Source organism: Antechinus flavipes, chromosome 2, assembly GCF_016432865.1.
Source record: "Antechinus flavipes isolate AdamAnt ecotype Samford, QLD, Australia chromosome 2, AdamAnt_v2, whole genome shotgun sequence".
Lineage (NCBI taxonomy): Eukaryota > Metazoa > Chordata > Mammalia > Dasyuromorphia > Dasyuridae > Antechinus > Antechinus flavipes.
In genome coordinates, this window is record NC_067399.1 from 492,659,125 (window position 1) to 492,676,001 (window position 16,877).

Below are 16,877 nucleotides of genomic sequence, written 5' to 3' on the forward strand. Positions count from 1 at the left end.
AGTTCACAGATTAGGTGAATCACATCATATTTTAGGAACAGCCCAATGTGAAAGCCTGAAAGGTTATTCTGTAACAAACCCTTCAACCTTTGATCAGGATTAAGGAAGGGGGTTAAAAATTAGAAGAAACAGTAATATTTCCCAGGGGAAGGGCAAAATGAAGGATTATTAAATGCTTTGACTAGAAACTCAACTAAGAATAAGAATATGACTCTCCATGCTTTTCTCCATTGTAATATCTCTCTTCCCAAGAAGATGCAGAAGACAATTGTTTACATGGGTGGATACATAATGGTGTTCTTCACAGAGTACCAGGCTTTAGGAGGCTGGGGTTGCCTGAATGTCAGGGATCCAAGAGGAGGAACACCCAGGAAAACAGGGAGATGTATCAAATCCTTGCATTTTTTCTTGTCTGCCTTAGACTTTCCCATATTTGGTATCCACTACCATATTGAAGGATGATGCTGTTCTGTGCCATAATGAGAGAGGGGAAAATAATTTCACTAAGAGGCAACAGAATCAAATAGAATCACTAGGAGCTGAGCAGCTCTGTCAAATTCTAACAGGGCAATCTAACAGGACAAAATGACTTCAATTCTCTAAGCTTCAGGCTTCTCTCTTTTAAATTAAGGTAAATAATATCAGTTTACTGAATTGTGAAGAAGGAGGAATAGAAGAAGAAGCAGAAGAAGAATGAGAAGACTGACAAAAAAGAAGAAGGAGGAGGAGGAGGAGGAAGAGGAAGAAGAAGAACAAGAACAAGAAGAACAAGAACAAGAACAAGAACCTCAAGTACAAATCATGCCACTGTAGGGTTTGATGTAAATTGTGACAAAATGAATTTAACTCTGTAGATAAGAGGTTTCAGAAGGTAGAATAAATAGATAGTAAGAGTTACTACATGGCCTCTGGAAATTTCACTTAGATTGTGAGCGAATGGAATTTCCTGCTCTTTTGGATAAGCAGAGTCACATGGGAAAAAAATGCTTTTTTGGATGTAATTGGGAATCTCATTTTGTACTGTGATCCTAAACAGAAAATATTACAGAGAAAAACTGTTATGTAGTAGAAAAGCTCAAAAGCAAGAGCTAAAAGTATTGATTTCAAAGGTTGATTTTTCTCCATACAAAAGACTAAAACTCTGGTATAAGCAGCAAAAATCACAAATGATTTTATTTAATAGAACTCAAGCCAACTATATTCATTGAAAGCTGATTCTTTAAAATGTTATGAGAAAAAGAAAATATTACCGACTCTGGATTTCTCATTACCAGATGTCAAAGTGTGGGGCCCTACACCCTCATACCCATGGTGTTAACATATGGCTGTTTACATTTCACCCCTCCATCTTCATATTGAGAAGCTGCCCACCACCCGATCTAGACATCCATACTAAAGCAAAAATGTTTTTTCTTCCAGATCCACTGAGATTTCTTTTGAAGGCTAGTTAATTGATTTATCTAGACAATATCTAAATATGATCTCTTTACTATTCAACATTTACTATTATTTCTTTTCCCACAGCTTAGTGAAAAATTCCACTTCCTTGTCCTTCAGCTTCTCGGCTATTTTGGAGACGATGTTAATTTGTAGGTATTTTTCATTTTTCTCATACTGAGGCCACTTCATCAAACTTCCATCATTGGGGTTTCTGGAAATGTAACAAATATTTTTCAGAAATGATCATTTAATTACTAGTGGTTGTAGTGTTAAAAGGGAGCATGAAATGGAGAATCCACTAAAAAGAGAAAATTTTTCTAGCATTTGGGCATTATTAAGTTTCCCCTTCCCAGAGCACTTTGACTTCATATACATATACAATAAAGCGATATTATCAAAACTATTTGTATTGATTAAAAACCAGAAAAATAAATCAGTGAAATACACCAGGTAAGGAAGAATTATAAGCAAATAACCCCAGTAGCTCAATATTTGATAAACTCAAGAACCCAAATTATTTGGTTAAAAACTCCATATTTGATGCAGTGGGATAGTGGAGAGGGAGCAGGCTTTTTCTCTAATCTCCACTTCAGATAACTCAAGAATATGTAATCACAGTTGACAACTTCAGGACATGTTAATAAAATGGGAACAATCTGGTGATACCTTTACAAAGTGTGAATATCAGTCTTTGAAGCAATTTTTTTGGACCAATATATTTAGGGCCATTTAAAGTTTAAGGGACTAACTGTGCAGTCCTTTAGAAAGAATCTAGCCCTTAGAAGGTGTGACTAGAGACAGAAAGATTTCTCCCTCCTTCCCCTTTTGGATATGGTACTTAATAGGAGGGCTATTTGCTCAGAAGTAGAAACCAATATGAGTTGTAGAGTTACTTGAAAAGAGTTTGAGGCCCAATGGAGGGAGCAAATAAAAACAATCTCCAGATGTAAGCAGATCTAGGGAGACAATCACTCATGTGGAAGTACCTCTAAGAGGAAGAAAAAGAGCTAGCTATAGATTCAAGAGAGAACTTAGCACGGACAATCAAGAATTATTCACCAGGGAAGAGTACGTTTTGGAATCCCAATTCAGCAATATATCCAGCAGAGATTCAGTGCGTAGGATGGAAAACTTATGAGGACTTCAAATAAGGGAAAGGACATTTAAAGCCTAACAATACTGATATAATGATTAGTCTTGACCAAATATTTCCCTAATTTTCTACCATCAAACTCTAAATTTTGTGCTGATTCTCCATTTAAATGTCATGTGCATTTATGAGAGAATATGACACAAGTATATGGTAATAAATTTTTTCTTTATCAAATTATCTCTGTTTGATGGATGCATCAGGATCTAAGACAATTACATTAGATTAAAATTTTATCTGACAGATAAATATTCAAAGAATATAAATTGTTGATCAAAAAAGGCTGCAAAATATAAACAGCCAGATGAAAGAATTATAAATCACTTATAGTAAAAAAAAAAAAAATACAAATCCAAGAAATTCTGATGAATTGTTCACCCATAAAATTGACAAATATCACAAAAGGGAAAAATAGTCAATGTGAGAGAGTTTGCAGAAGGACAGACAAACTAGTATACTGTGGGTTGCTCTAACCATTCTAGAAAACAATTTGGAATTACATAAATAAAGTGAGCAAAATGTTGATACCCTATATCACCCAAAAGCCCATTGCTAGTCATTTGCCTTAAGTAGGTTAATGAGAAAAATAAAGATCCAAAAGATACACAAATGTTTATAGTAAGGCTATAGTAGCAAAGATTGTAGGAGCAAAGAAATGGTGGAAAAACGTATTGAAGAATGGCTAAATATGCTATGGTAAATGGATGTAATGAGAGTATTGAGCTATAAGAAATAATGAACATAAGGGGTAAACAGAAACATGTAGAACCATGAAAAAAATACAATGACTGCAAAGTGTAAATAAAATATGGTGATGATTCATAAAAATGAATGCTGTGATATTGTAATGGCTTAGTTTGGTTTCAAAAAAGAGATATGAGAATGTATCCTCCTTTCTTAATTTGCAGAAGAGGGGGGAATCATAAATAAGCATTTCATTATCTAATTTCAGATGTGGTTCATAAGTTGGTTAATTTTAAAAGAACAGGGCATATAAAAACTAAAGCTATCAATAAAAATTGTTAACTGTTTCTCTTTTTTATGTTATGATTCTCACCCATTCCTAGCAAAGTTGCCCCAATATTTCATCATCCTCCTGCTAAATCTCTTCTCTTCTTCTGAGAAACCATCTAAAAATAAGAATATAGGTATTAGAATGTGAATATAAACTATAAATGAGCAAAATTGCACAGTTCTCCTCAGTTCCACTCTATAGTCTTTGCTTCTATATCTCATTGCCTCCTAGAAACTCTCTCCTCTTCCCAAACTTCTAGATCTCTCTTTTATATGTTATTTCTATTCTGGGTGCTCTTTCTGGGCAGCAACCTAATCTTTTTTTTTTTTTTGGTCTAGATTTTTTTTATTATAGCTTTTTATTGACAAAACATATGCATGGGTAATTTTTCAACATTGATCTTTGCAAAAACTTCTGTTCCAAATTTCCCCCTCCTTTCCCCCACCCTTCCGCCTAGATGGCAGATAATCCTATGTTAAATATGTTAAAGTATATGTTAAATACAATATATGTATTCATATTTATATAGTTATCTTGCTGCACAAGAAAAATCAAATTTAGAAAGAAAGTAAAAATAACCTGAGAAGAAAAACAAAAATGCAAGCAAACAATAACAGAAAGCATGGAAATGCTATGTTGTGGTCCACACTCATTTCCCATAGTTCTCTCTCTGGGTGTAGCTGGTTCTGTTCATTACTGATCAATTGGACCTGATTTGGATCCTCTCATTGTTGAAGAGAGCCCCGTCCATCAGTATTGATCCTCATGTAGTATTGTTGTTGAAGTGTATAATGATCTCCTGGTTCTGCTCATTTCACTCAGCATCATTTCATGTAAGTCTCTCCAAGCCTCTCTGAAATCATCCTGCTGGTCATTTCTTACAGAACAATAATAATACATAACATTCATATACCACAATTTATCCAACCATTCTCCAATTGATGAACATCTACTCAGTTTCCAGTTTCTGGTCACTACAAACAGGGCTGCTACATTTTTGCACATGTGGGTCCCTTTTCCTTCTTTAATCTCTCTTTGGGATATAAGCCCGGTAATAACACTACAGCAACCTAATCTTAACCATGGGTTACAAATATTGACTATATAACTTATGAGCTTTAACAGCTTGGAGAACTCATCTAGTTGAGCCCATTCCCTTTACCAGCTGGGAACCTGAAAGCCAAAGAGAAGGTGGTATGGCCTGCCAAGATCATATAAGTAACAGAGCTGAGATTTGAACCTAAATTCTTAGACTTCAGACCCATTGTTCTTACTATTATGCCAAGTTTCAGCCAGGCCTCCAAAACCTGGGTAGCTATAGTGTTAATATTCTATCTGAAGGCTATTCATGGTACTGACAATGGAAAAGTAAATTCATAAGAAAAATAGATTCAGGTACTTTTTCTTAGTGGGTAATACTTAGGAATCCCTAAGGAACCCCATGAAGCCAGTTAGAACCTGGAGAGAAAATTGGGAAAAAGTATAGAGGTCAAAGCTTTAAAATGAACAAAGGTAGGGCAGGTAAGTGGCACAGTGGATAGAGCACTAGCCTTGACGTCAGGAGAATCTGAGCTCAAATCTGACCTCAGACGCTTAACACGTCCTGGCTGTGTGACCCTGGGCAAGTCACTTAACCCTAATAGTCAAAGAAAGAAAGAAAGAGAGAAAGAAAGAAAGAAAAAAAAAATGAACAAAGCTGAAGCCACCTGGCCATAAACTGAACCTCAAGTGCACTAATGGGTATTCTTAGTTTGAAGGAGACTCTGCTCTCCCAACCTCATTATGAGTATCTTCTAAGGTATGGCAACCATTAAAAAAAATCAAACTCCTGGAAAAGAGTTATCTTGAACCCTTTTGACACTGCTCAAAATCAAAGAATCTCAGATCCAGAAGTGACTTCAGATATCTTCTAAATCAACCTGCCCAGAACACTAATACTGTCTACATTCCTAACAAGTGGTGGTCTAGTCTCTGTTTAAAGATTTTTGGTGAAGAATCAAAGATGCTTGTTCAAGTTCCAGTTCTAACAAGCCAGTTCACTCTCTGTTTTTCAGTTTTCTCATCTATAATTTGAAGATAATAATAAATCACCCTTTCTACCTCACAGGGGTGTTGTAAATACCAAATGAGATAAGAGATAGGAAGGTACTTTGGTTATCTAAAAAGATTAAATACACATAAGGACTAATAGTTATTTTTTTAGAAAAAGAGATTAAGTAACATTTTTATAAAGTTTATGTAGAAAATAAAGATCTATTACCTCTTAAAAATGGAGAACCGAATATAAAAAAGAGATCATCCCCATGGTCTGCCTTGACTGATGCTGGTTTTATATTTCCCCAAATACTGGCCTTATGCTGAAATTCATACACGTAGGTAGGTACACCTGAATCTGAAAGAAAAGAAAGTAGTGAAAAATTCTAGAATCTTTTATCAGAGATAAAACTTCTGAAACACTCTTTGGGAAGCTTAAAAATAATAAAAGGCTGTTCTGTAGGTAAAATCATATTTAATCATTTTAAGTAATTGAAAAGCCTAAATCTAGGGGTTATAATACAAATGAAGGTGTCAACAGAAGCATGATGTATAATGGCCCACATTGAATAAAGGATTTTATTTTGAAAGTTGTTATTTAGCCCAGAGCAATTCATTAAAAGCCTGAGTCCTGCCTCACTCATATAGAATTTTAGATTTCACTATGAGCATAAGAGCTCATCTTGTTCAGACTTTCATATCCTATTGAAATCCCATTGATATCATACAAACACAGTCATCCAGCCACTGTTTGATAAGGGAAGCTGATCTAGTTTTTTACACATAGGTAAAATGTTGGAAAGGTTATATAGTTCTCAATTTCTTAAAATGTAAAAAAAGGGACTCAAGTATATGAGTCCTACTAGCTATAAAATCTTACACCACTATCCCTTCCATATCATGGGAGTCAGGAACATGATGCCTCTGCAATTTTGAAAATCCACATAAAAACTGTTGTTCTCCCTTTGTAATAGGAAAGTCTAAATTTCTTCTTTTTCTTTTATTGGGGGTTCATAGTACCTTATTGTAAAATTTAGATTGATATTATACAATAATAAGCTTGTATTTTCTGCATTTCTGAGTTTCTAAACTTCTGTCTTCTGCTAGCAATTGTGTATCATCTGTGGCTTCTACAAAACCCCCCTCAAATTTTCCATTTATTTTCTTATGCCAATCCCTGTCATATTGAAACTATGATGAGAACGTTTCAATATGGAAAGAATATTTATATATCATATAATCGATATTTAGCAATCATAATTAAGTTTGGGGTACTCTCCAAAGTGCTGCTCCTTCCCAGCTGACCAATGCCCTAAACTAAATTCAGTAATGCTTCTATCTCACAATCTCCATAAGAAATTTCATGTCCTTTCCATCAAGGAAATATTCAATTGAGGATTTGAATTCAGGTCTTCAAATTCCAGAAATCTTACACTATATAGGCAAGTGTCTACAAAACATCTGGGTAGGGTCTGCCCCAAGAAGCTATGGAGTGAGTTAATATCTTTGACTAAAAGTTGTAAATGATATACCATGCTGTATCACCATCTCCCCATCTCATAATCCTCAGAAATTTACCACTGAAATTCCAAGCCAAAATCACAGTTGGGATTGTAAATGTCAAGTCCCCTAGCATGTCCAGAAAAAGTCTTTTCTTTTTGACAGGATCATCTGTCACTCCAAGGTATTCCTGAGTTACCACAGGTACAAGGTTTTGAGGGATCTTCTGAAATAGTCAATGAAGCAAGGAGTGAAAAAAATAGTCACATTCATTCATTTCCACCCATCCTTCATTTCATCTTTGAATAGATGTGATATCTTACTTAAGGTTACTCCAACTTACATCTTTCACAACTCTGTGAATACATTATAAAAAGTCTCATCATAATAGCATGAAATCCTGCTATAAATTATTCAAGTCAATAACATTTTCTATTGTATTAACTAAAAATGTAGTCTCTTGTTTTTGTGGAATACATTATTGACATTTGAAGTAAAATGCCTATTTTAAAGTCTACTAGTTTGTATTTGGTTCCTGTGCTAGATATTTAGCAGAAAAGAGAGATGACAAAGAAAGATTTTTTTATTGCATGATATGGTAGATAGGGAGTTGGATTTGGGGTTAGCTTTGTTTCTGGAAACATACTATGTGATTCTGGATAAGTTTCTTAATGTCTTTATGCTAAAGACTTTTCTCTAAAACTATAAGTTGCTGAGAAGTTGCCAATCAGAATTAGTGAAATAATTTTTCTCATCAGAAATTTCCAATAAAATTACAGGTCAAGTTATACCCCAATCCTGCCCACCTAAAAGAGGGAGTTAAAACAATAACAAAAAAATATAACATAAAGTATATTTGGATAAGTGCCTAAAGCAAGTTTAAACAATATGTCATTCCACTGCTTTCAAAGTGGGCAAAATTACTTCCAAAATGAGTAGAGTATCAATTAGAGAAGATATAATGAATTGATTACATGCATTCTCTCACTGATTTTACTTTACAGGTCACACCACTTTTTTTTGTATCCTGAATAATCTGTATGGGTAATCAATTTAGTTTTTGAATATTATTGCTTAAAACATTTTGTTTTCTGACACTTATGATGCTATAATATTCAGTTGTCAAATTTTGCTTTAAAAACTCAAAGGTTTCTGTTTTCTAATACAAAGAGACCATTTAAACTCCTTTGTTCTTTGAGTACTTGGTGTCTGCCCTGATATAGAAAGAATAATAGCTCTGTGGAAACTGTAGTAGATTGGGTATCAGATTGCCCATCAGTAGATTGGGTTTAAGGCCCATACATGTCACAGGCTAGATGTGTGACCTTTGAGAAACTGCATCCCTTCTCTGTGCCACAGCCTTCCCCATCTCTCAAATGAGGCCTTTGAGCTAGATGAACATTAGGGTCTCTTGAGTTTTAACATTTAGTAGCATTTTTATCTGACTTTGGCTATCTATGCTTTAAGTCTTATAGTCTAAGTCTCTAAATTCCTTACAACAAGTGGGTATGAATTCCATAACAGTGTTGATGCTGTTTCTTGGTCCAATCCATTCTCTGACAGAGGAAATCCGAATGCCTGAAAAAAAAAAAAAGAACCAAGTTTCACAGAAAGCATTAATGTAAAATCAAAGAAATTATGTAACACAAATGAGGAAAATGATTTTATCTTCAAATTTGAAAGAAAGTTCTCTGATGAGTAGGATAGTAAGGTTAGTTTAATAAATTAACATAATTCACTAAAAGTTCCAGAAAACCACACCAGTAAAAATATGAGTAAAGCAGTGTTGTTTTTTTCAATCCTTAAAAACAACATTTGCCTCATTTGTTTTGAAAAGACAGAAAGGGGAATCTCAAAGTGCTCAGGAGGTTGATCAATGAGTATCTTCTAGCTACTACTGACATAGTAATGAAGCCTGAAGGGAGCTTAACTGATACTAGAACCATATTTCCATAGTTTATTATGATATTAACTTTTAGAATATGTATGCAACTGGTAGAAGTAACTGAACCGTTTACACAAGAATAATTACTATTTATATTTAACTGAGATAATTCCAAGTAGATTAAGTGAGTTAAATAGCTCCTTAATCCAGTCCAACCAATTCATTTCACAGATAAGGAAACTATAATTCAAAGAAGGTCATTAAATGATTTACAGAAGGTTACATACAAACTAGTAACAGAACCAGGATTAGAATTTGTATCTGCAGTTTATTACTCTTCCAGCAGTATTATATTGCTTCCACATTGAAGAAGACAGAAAGGATCAAACCTAGGATTTCATATAAAACCTTTCCAGTTTTAATAGAAAGGAATCTCAAGTGAGAACAAGGATGTTATATATTTTATGGATCATGGCCACAACACAAAATGGGAAAAAACCTGGACTCTAATCCTTGTCCTGACATTAGTATAGTGTATCAACCCAAAGCAATCTCTTCCATTTTATGGGCCTTATTTTTTTTGTTTTGTTTTTTGTTTTTTGTTTTTTTTTTATTTATGAAATGAGAGATTTGGACTCTGTACCTTATATCTCCAATGTGCTAAGATTCTTTGAGTGGGAAAGTGCTAAACACAAACTTCACCCAGACAACAATTTAACAATTGCCTAAAGCAAATCCTTAGAAATGGAGTCTTGTGTTAGGGAACAGAAGTATAGGTTGTTAGCTCTGAATCGGCAGTAGAGGAGCATCCAGCATATTGAATGAAGCCTTTTCTCAGATTAACCAATAGGGAATTTCTGGTCTTGGAAAGAAAAAGAGATGAACACAAAATTCCAAGAGAAACACAGTGCTCTTACAGTTGGAAAAAGCCAGCCAAATTCATCATTGGTGATTCCCATCATGACTGGAATGTCAGCAAATTGCTTTTCAGCCAAGCGTTCTTCAGGACTTTTAGGGAAAAATACTCCATCCACAACTGTAGGTATGAACACATATTTCTGAAAAAAAAATTAGTAATATAGCTGTATTTCCCCCTCAAACCAAATTAAATTCATTTTTATGTCCTTTCTTTATAGTTGATAGAGGAGGTACATAATCTCTTTATCCTTTCTTAAGATTAAGAGGGGAAAGGAGTTGAAATTTTACTGTGGGTGATTGAATTGCAAAAATACTTGTAGGCATTGTTTTTTTCTCACCACTGAATTGATTACTTATGAATCAATTACATTCAGTTTTATTGAAAATGATTTCAGTTCAGTAGATTAGAACATCAAAAAAAAATGTTGCATAGTCAGAAATGTAGGAGGTCCTTGGTAGTGAAGAATGGCATCGAGAGAGTCTGAATCACTGTAAACAATTACTGGAAACAATCTGGAAATCTACTCCAATATCTAGATATATGCTATTTAAGCTTTTTATCACTGATTTTGATGAGAACATATATTATATGAATATCAAATTTGCACATTTCCCCAAAGTTGGAAGGGCAAGTTAATAAACTGAATGAGAGTTAGGATTAAAAAATATCTTGAAAGAGCATTGGGATGAATCTGAGGAAGTCAAATCTAGTGGGAATAAATGTTATATTTTACACTTGAATTCAAAAATAAATCCCATAAATACAATATAGGGAAGATGTAACTAGATAGCAATTTGTCTGAAAGAAAAATCTGGAGACTTTTTATAAAGCCAATATGAATCAATAGTAGAATGTAGAGAGCAAAAAAAGCTAATATAATCTTCTTTTGCATTGAGAGGATCGCAGAAATAAGAAGATAATAGTTCCACTTTACTTTACCTTCACTAGATACCATACTAAGTGTTTTGCTCATCTAGGGATAGCTTAAATTACAAAGAACATTAGTAAGTTAAAGGGCACTGAGAAGAGTACAAAGAAAAATGGTGAAGGGATTTAAATCCATGACATAATTTTTTTTTTTGAAAATACTACAAAGCATAAGATGGGGGGGGGGGGGAGGGTAAGATGTCATCCATGTTCAAGAATGTGAATGAAGAGGTCTGGAAGTTGTGCAAGAAGGTAAAATTAGGAGCAATGAATAGAAGTTGCAAAGTACTCATTTAGGCTTTATGTCAGGAAAAACTCCTTAATTAACATCTGTCCAAAACTGGAATATGTACAAAGAGATGACACAGTAGATAGAGTACTAGTCTGGGAAACAGGAAAACCTGAATTAAATCTGTACTCATAAACTGACTGTGTGACTCTGGGCAAGTCACTTAATTCTGTTTGGCTCAATTTCCTCATCTATAAAATGAGCTAGAGAAAGAAATCACATATAACTTCAGTATTTTTACTAAGAAAATCTCCAAAAGTGGTCACAAAGAGTTGAATACTACAGAAACAACTGAACAGCAACAATAACAAAAATTGGACTGGACTTCCTTGGGTGGTAGTGATTTCCCTCTTAATAAAGATCCTGAAGAAAAGGTTAGATGATCACTTGTCAGGTATACTGTGGTTGAGATTCCTTTCAGTTATGAGTGGACTTAGACAAATACTAGGGTCCTTTCCATGTTTAAATTCTATGATTCCATGCATCTGAATAAAATTGTTCAAGGTACAAAAACAGCAGTTTCTCATTTATGATTCAGATAGACATCTATTTTCTCATTTGGTTCTGCTATTCTCATTAGGTAGGAAGTGAAATGACTATTGTACTAGATTATTATACAAATAATATTTGTATTTGGGATATTGTATTTGTATCTTAGATCACAGACCCAAAACTAGAAGGGCCTGGGAATCACTTAATTGAAACTTTTTATTCAACGAACATTCTATTCTATGGGCATTTCTATAATTATATGACAGTGATAGATGGATTGCAGATTGGATCCAAATAGTTCCTCTTCTTGAGGAGTTTTTTTGGTTATCTATAAAGTAAAAAAGTCTTGATAAAGTGAGAGATATTGGCCTTTTTGTGTTTAAATCTTTAAAATCTATATCTTGCCACTGAATCCAAATGGCTCCAAAGGAGAAAGTGAGTCTCATTTCTTTGCACCATCTATTCTCTTCTATTTCCAAATTATTTGGATGGCATCATCTTCCTGATTTCATAGTTCTCTTATAAAAAAAAAATTCTACATCTCATTCTTTTTCAAATGAAATTGAGACTGAGGAGAGAAGAGCAAAATCTAGAGTCATAGTCTAATTTCTAATCCAAAAAGCTTTCCTCTATAGCATACTGCCATGAATGCAAACCAAAATGCAGAGATAGACTATCAATGGAATAGTGTGACTGAAAGAAAGAAGAAAATATTTACATCAAGTATAAACCAGAGCTTAAATACAGTCATGGGACAAGGAGCTGAAAGATTCACAAGGTCATATATAAAGATAATGGGATTGGAGGGAATTTATCATAATATGTTTTCTGTTTAGTTCAAGAGCATTTCTTGTAATAGATGGAATTTTAGGAAAATATCTTTCAAAAAGCTTGAGGTTTTGGTAACTTTTACATATACTAACCTACCTAAGAGAACAACTAACTTTATAGCAAAGGTGATGAGAAAGGTAGCTAGATTACTCCTGAAATGAGTGAACAAGACTTGGAGAGTCAAATGATCAGTCAACTTCACATATTTTCCATTTGATAATTAGCCCAGATCAAAAATCTCCTGTTGTAATTAAAGTTGTTTTCATAGGGTTTTACTAGGAGTGTAGAGATTGGTAAGAAAATCTTTAATTGACTAGAACTTTGGTTTTATCTCTGAGATTACTGTAAAGAATTATTGACTCACCTAAAATGGTTTCTTATTCTATAATGTTGGGGTATTTTTACTTCAAAATTTCTGATAGGAATAAAAAGGTTTGCTTCCCACATCCTTATCTACAGAACTATTTTCAAAGAGGTTTTAGGATGGTAGGGGTATATTATATAAAGCCTTATTAGCATTTCTTAATCTGATATTTGTGAACTTAAATTGTATTTTTAAAAAATATTTTATAATTATTTTTCAACATGATTGAGTTCTTCTGTAATTGTATTTTATAATTATAATTTTTATAATTTTAAAGCATCAAAATCCCTTTGAATAAAACAAAAGGATACACACACACACACACACACACACACACACACAATCCTTGGTCTAGAAGCTACTCTGAAGCTGAAAAGGTTAGTAACATTCCTGAAAAGGAATTTGGAATTTTCTGATATGGTTCATTGTGTCCCTAGATTATAATGGGGTGTTTTTTAAGGTTATGACATTGAATTATTTCATTCAAAAATGACTACCTTTTTTGTAGCTAACTAGAACATAGTAGCAAGAATTCTACCACTTGACACTGCCTCATACATAGTAGATGCTTCATGAATATTCATTAATTGTTTCATTGAATAACTTAAAGGAGCCAAGAGTTAAAATCAAAATAACAAAGATAATGTACCTTTGTGGGATCTCCTGTGAATTCCAAGTGGTATAATTTCTGTGAAGGAAAAAAAAAAAATGGACAAAGAAATTTCCCAAAAAGAGCTCATCAAGCTCAGTTTGATTTGATAGTCAAATTTATTCTCATATTGATTTCAGAAGGCCTTAGAGAAGAACACAGGGCATCTGGTCTCCCATACTTCTTAGCAAAGTCAAGTTATAAGGGTCACACAAAACAAGTAACCAGACATCTAGGAAATCACACTTGGAGCCCCCACCTCAAGTGCTTCCCCCACTTAATTACACCTAATTTGTCATAGGCCTTTGGAAGAAAATACAGCTGAGATAAACTGTCTAGAAATGAGTAGTGGCACTTTTTTCTCAATTTGTTATAAATCCAATGTTTCATAGCCTACCATCACCCTATATTACTTGGCCTCCATTGTAAGCCTAAAATAAGGATTGTGTCTGGTGCAAACTATACCAATGTGGTTGAAATTCATGCAGGAAGAGTTCTATTATTGCATTTTGAACATGCCAAAAGGGCCTGCCCCTTCTTCTCTGTATATTACAATTTTGAGATTCTTTTAAGATTCCTCAGCCATTGCTGATAAACAGGTACCAAAGCAGAGAATTGTAGTGAATATACAAGTCAATTTAGTCCCAACAAACTACTTTGTTTTCATTTGTCTGATTTATCATTTTTGGAGGGCTTGAGTGGATCTAAATAACCATTCCAAGGCCACATTTGTCCCTCATGTGTGGATGCAATATTAGTCCAGGGTCAGATGGACTACACTGAGAAGGCAAAGAGATCACATGCTAAATATTCTTCTCTTCAGGGAAGATCTAAGCATATCTGGTTCTCCAGAATACACAGGCCCAGTCCCCATATTTTGGACGTCTTTAAAGGAATAGATTCTCCAAAATACTTGATTTGAGCAGGAAGCAACTTAAAATGGCTTTCTAGTCTAGACCCTTATACTCACACATGTGGACATCAGAAATTAAACCCCAAAATCCATTTCCAAAATAATGATTTAGGCAATTATCAAGTCAATTAGGTCTGGTTGGAGGGTCCTTTGTGAAAACTGAAACTACCCATAGTTCTTTGAATCCTCAGCAAAAAACACAATCCAAAAATAAAAAGCTTCCAGATGAGATGATAGTTGCAGTATAAAAGGGGAATTCTTTCATGGTCTTCTTGCCAACCATGGCATCTGCTCCCAACAATGCATCTGTGGTCCTCAAAAAAAAATTTTGTTTGAAAAAATATGACTATTTATTATTCTGGAAATTAGAACATATTGGCTACGGGAAACCTTTCAGGCTGCATGAAGGAACCTGACAGACTGAAGTACCTATATACAAAGTTGTTAAAGTGGCAAAAATTAAGGACTCTAAGATCACCTACCAACTCTTCAGTTATGTGCAGAATTTCATCCTCTGTCTTCTATCTCATACATTGAACTATGGTGTCTGACGTGGTTGTTTCACATCCAGCCACAGCTGCAATTTTCTACAACAAAATACAAGAGACGTTTTTCCTATTGTCCATCAGATAAAATAATTATACCCAAACCACCTTGTGCCTGAATTTGTGACAACGTGGTATAGAGAAAAATTGCTGAATTTGAAGTCAGAAAACTTTCATTCCATTCCATACTTGCTTAAGTAAAATGAAGTAATTAAATTAAATGATTTCTTATGTCAGTTCCTGCTTTGGCTATTTTAAATATATGAATCCAGTCAAGTTTTTTGAAAGGGGATATCCTATAAGGATCCTACCTCAGTAAATGGTTTGATGTTGTGACTGAAGAGAGGTTTTTGAAGGACAACTCCACTCTGCAAAATGACTCGGTGGAAGAGATCCTTGGTCAAAGGAGACAGAAACTAAGAGAGCAACAGTAAGGAATGAAATTAATATTCAAAAGCAAAACTGTTACTATGGTAGGACAATCATGATTTTCTTTACTCTAGGAAATGTGGAATAAGTTGGGTAATGTTGGGGAATGGCTGAATAAGTTATGGCATATGAATATAATTGAATATTATTGTTCTATAAGAAACAATCAGCAAGCTGATTTCATATATGAACTCATGCTAAGTGAAGTGAGCATAACCAAGAGAACGTTGTATATAGCAATAAGAAGATTATGTGATGATCAACTATGATGTACTTGGGTCTTTTCAACAATAAGGTGATTCAAGCCAGTTCCAATAGTCTTGTGGGAGAGAGAGCTATCTCTTTTTTGCTTGACCTTTTTTGTTTTTGTTGTGTTGGCTTGCTTGTTTTTTTTCTTTCTCATTTTTTCCTTTTGATCTGATTTTTCTTGCACAACATGATCAATGTGGAGATATGTTTAGAAGAACTGCACATGTTTAACCTTTATTAGATTTACTTGCTATCCAAAAGAAGGGGGAGGTAGGGAAGGAGGGAGAAAAATTTGAAACACAGTGTTTTGCAATGATGAATGTTGAAAACTATCTTTGCATTTACTTTGAAAAATAAAAAGTTACTAAAAAGTAAAAAAAAAAATAGAGACAGAGAGGGGCAACTAAAATAGCATAATGGACAGAGCATCGAGCCTGGTATCTAAAGAACCTGAGTTCAAATTTGATCTCAGACACTTAATACTTACTACCTGTGTTACTGTAGGCAAACACTTAATTCAAATTGCCTAAACAATAAAATAAAATAGACAAATAGGGTCTGGTGTAATATATGGAAAAGCTTCTTAAACTGTGAATTGCAATCTCATATAAGATAGTGCATTTGAATGTGGCAGTCATGAAATTATGATTTATTATCAGTTAAATGTTTGATATACCCATTTTAAAAGCCTACGTGCCCAGGGACACACAAAAATTTGTCAGGCAAAAAGGGGTCATCAGTAGAAAAAGCTTAAGAAGCTCTGGCACATGGAAAGCCAGTCCTGAATTTTAGAAACCTGCATTCAAATTCTTCCCTTGATACTCACCAGCTATGAGATCTTGAACAAGAAATTTATCAGTACTCTGAGAGAGTTCTCAAAAACTTTAAGTTACCAAACAACTGCTAATTCACTTTTTTTTCTTATCAAGACTTCTTATGACTTTGAACTCTTGCCTGCAATCTACATAAAAAATAATTAAAAGAAGAAACCAGCAGTGGGCACACTTCCTCCTTTGGCTGCCATGCTCTAATTTAGCTTCTCCATCTTCTCCTACTTGATGGAGTAGAGGCATTCCCAGCAGTGCTTCTGACTCATCTGTATTCATTTTGTTTCTCTCCAGTACAACAGAAACTTCTTGAAGGCAGAGACTTTTTTTTTCATCCCAGAGCTTAGCACAAGGTCTTGTACATAGACTAAATTTAATAAATGTTTGTAACATAAAGACATAAGTGTACTAGAAGATTT

General features: G+C 34.2%; 1 protein-coding gene across 1 annotated transcript in view; it reads right to left on the bottom strand.

Annotated features, from left to right (window-relative positions):
• Positions 1-1,157: 1,157 nt before the first annotated feature.
• Positions 1,158-16,877, bottom strand: part of LOC127546836 (carboxylesterase 1D-like) — a 31,365-nt gene continuing 15,645 nt past the window's right edge. The window contains 9 exon segments of the mRNA XM_051973769.1: positions 1,158-1,651; positions 3,648-3,720; positions 5,866-5,997; positions 7,218-7,365; positions 8,637-8,717; positions 9,942-10,082; positions 13,496-13,534; positions 14,891-14,995; positions 15,265-15,369. Coding sequence (XP_051829729.1) covers positions 1,507-1,651; positions 3,648-3,720; positions 5,866-5,997; positions 7,218-7,365; positions 8,637-8,717; positions 9,942-10,082; positions 13,496-13,534; positions 14,891-14,995; positions 15,265-15,369 — 969 coding nt within the window. The 3' untranslated portion in view covers positions 1,158-1,506.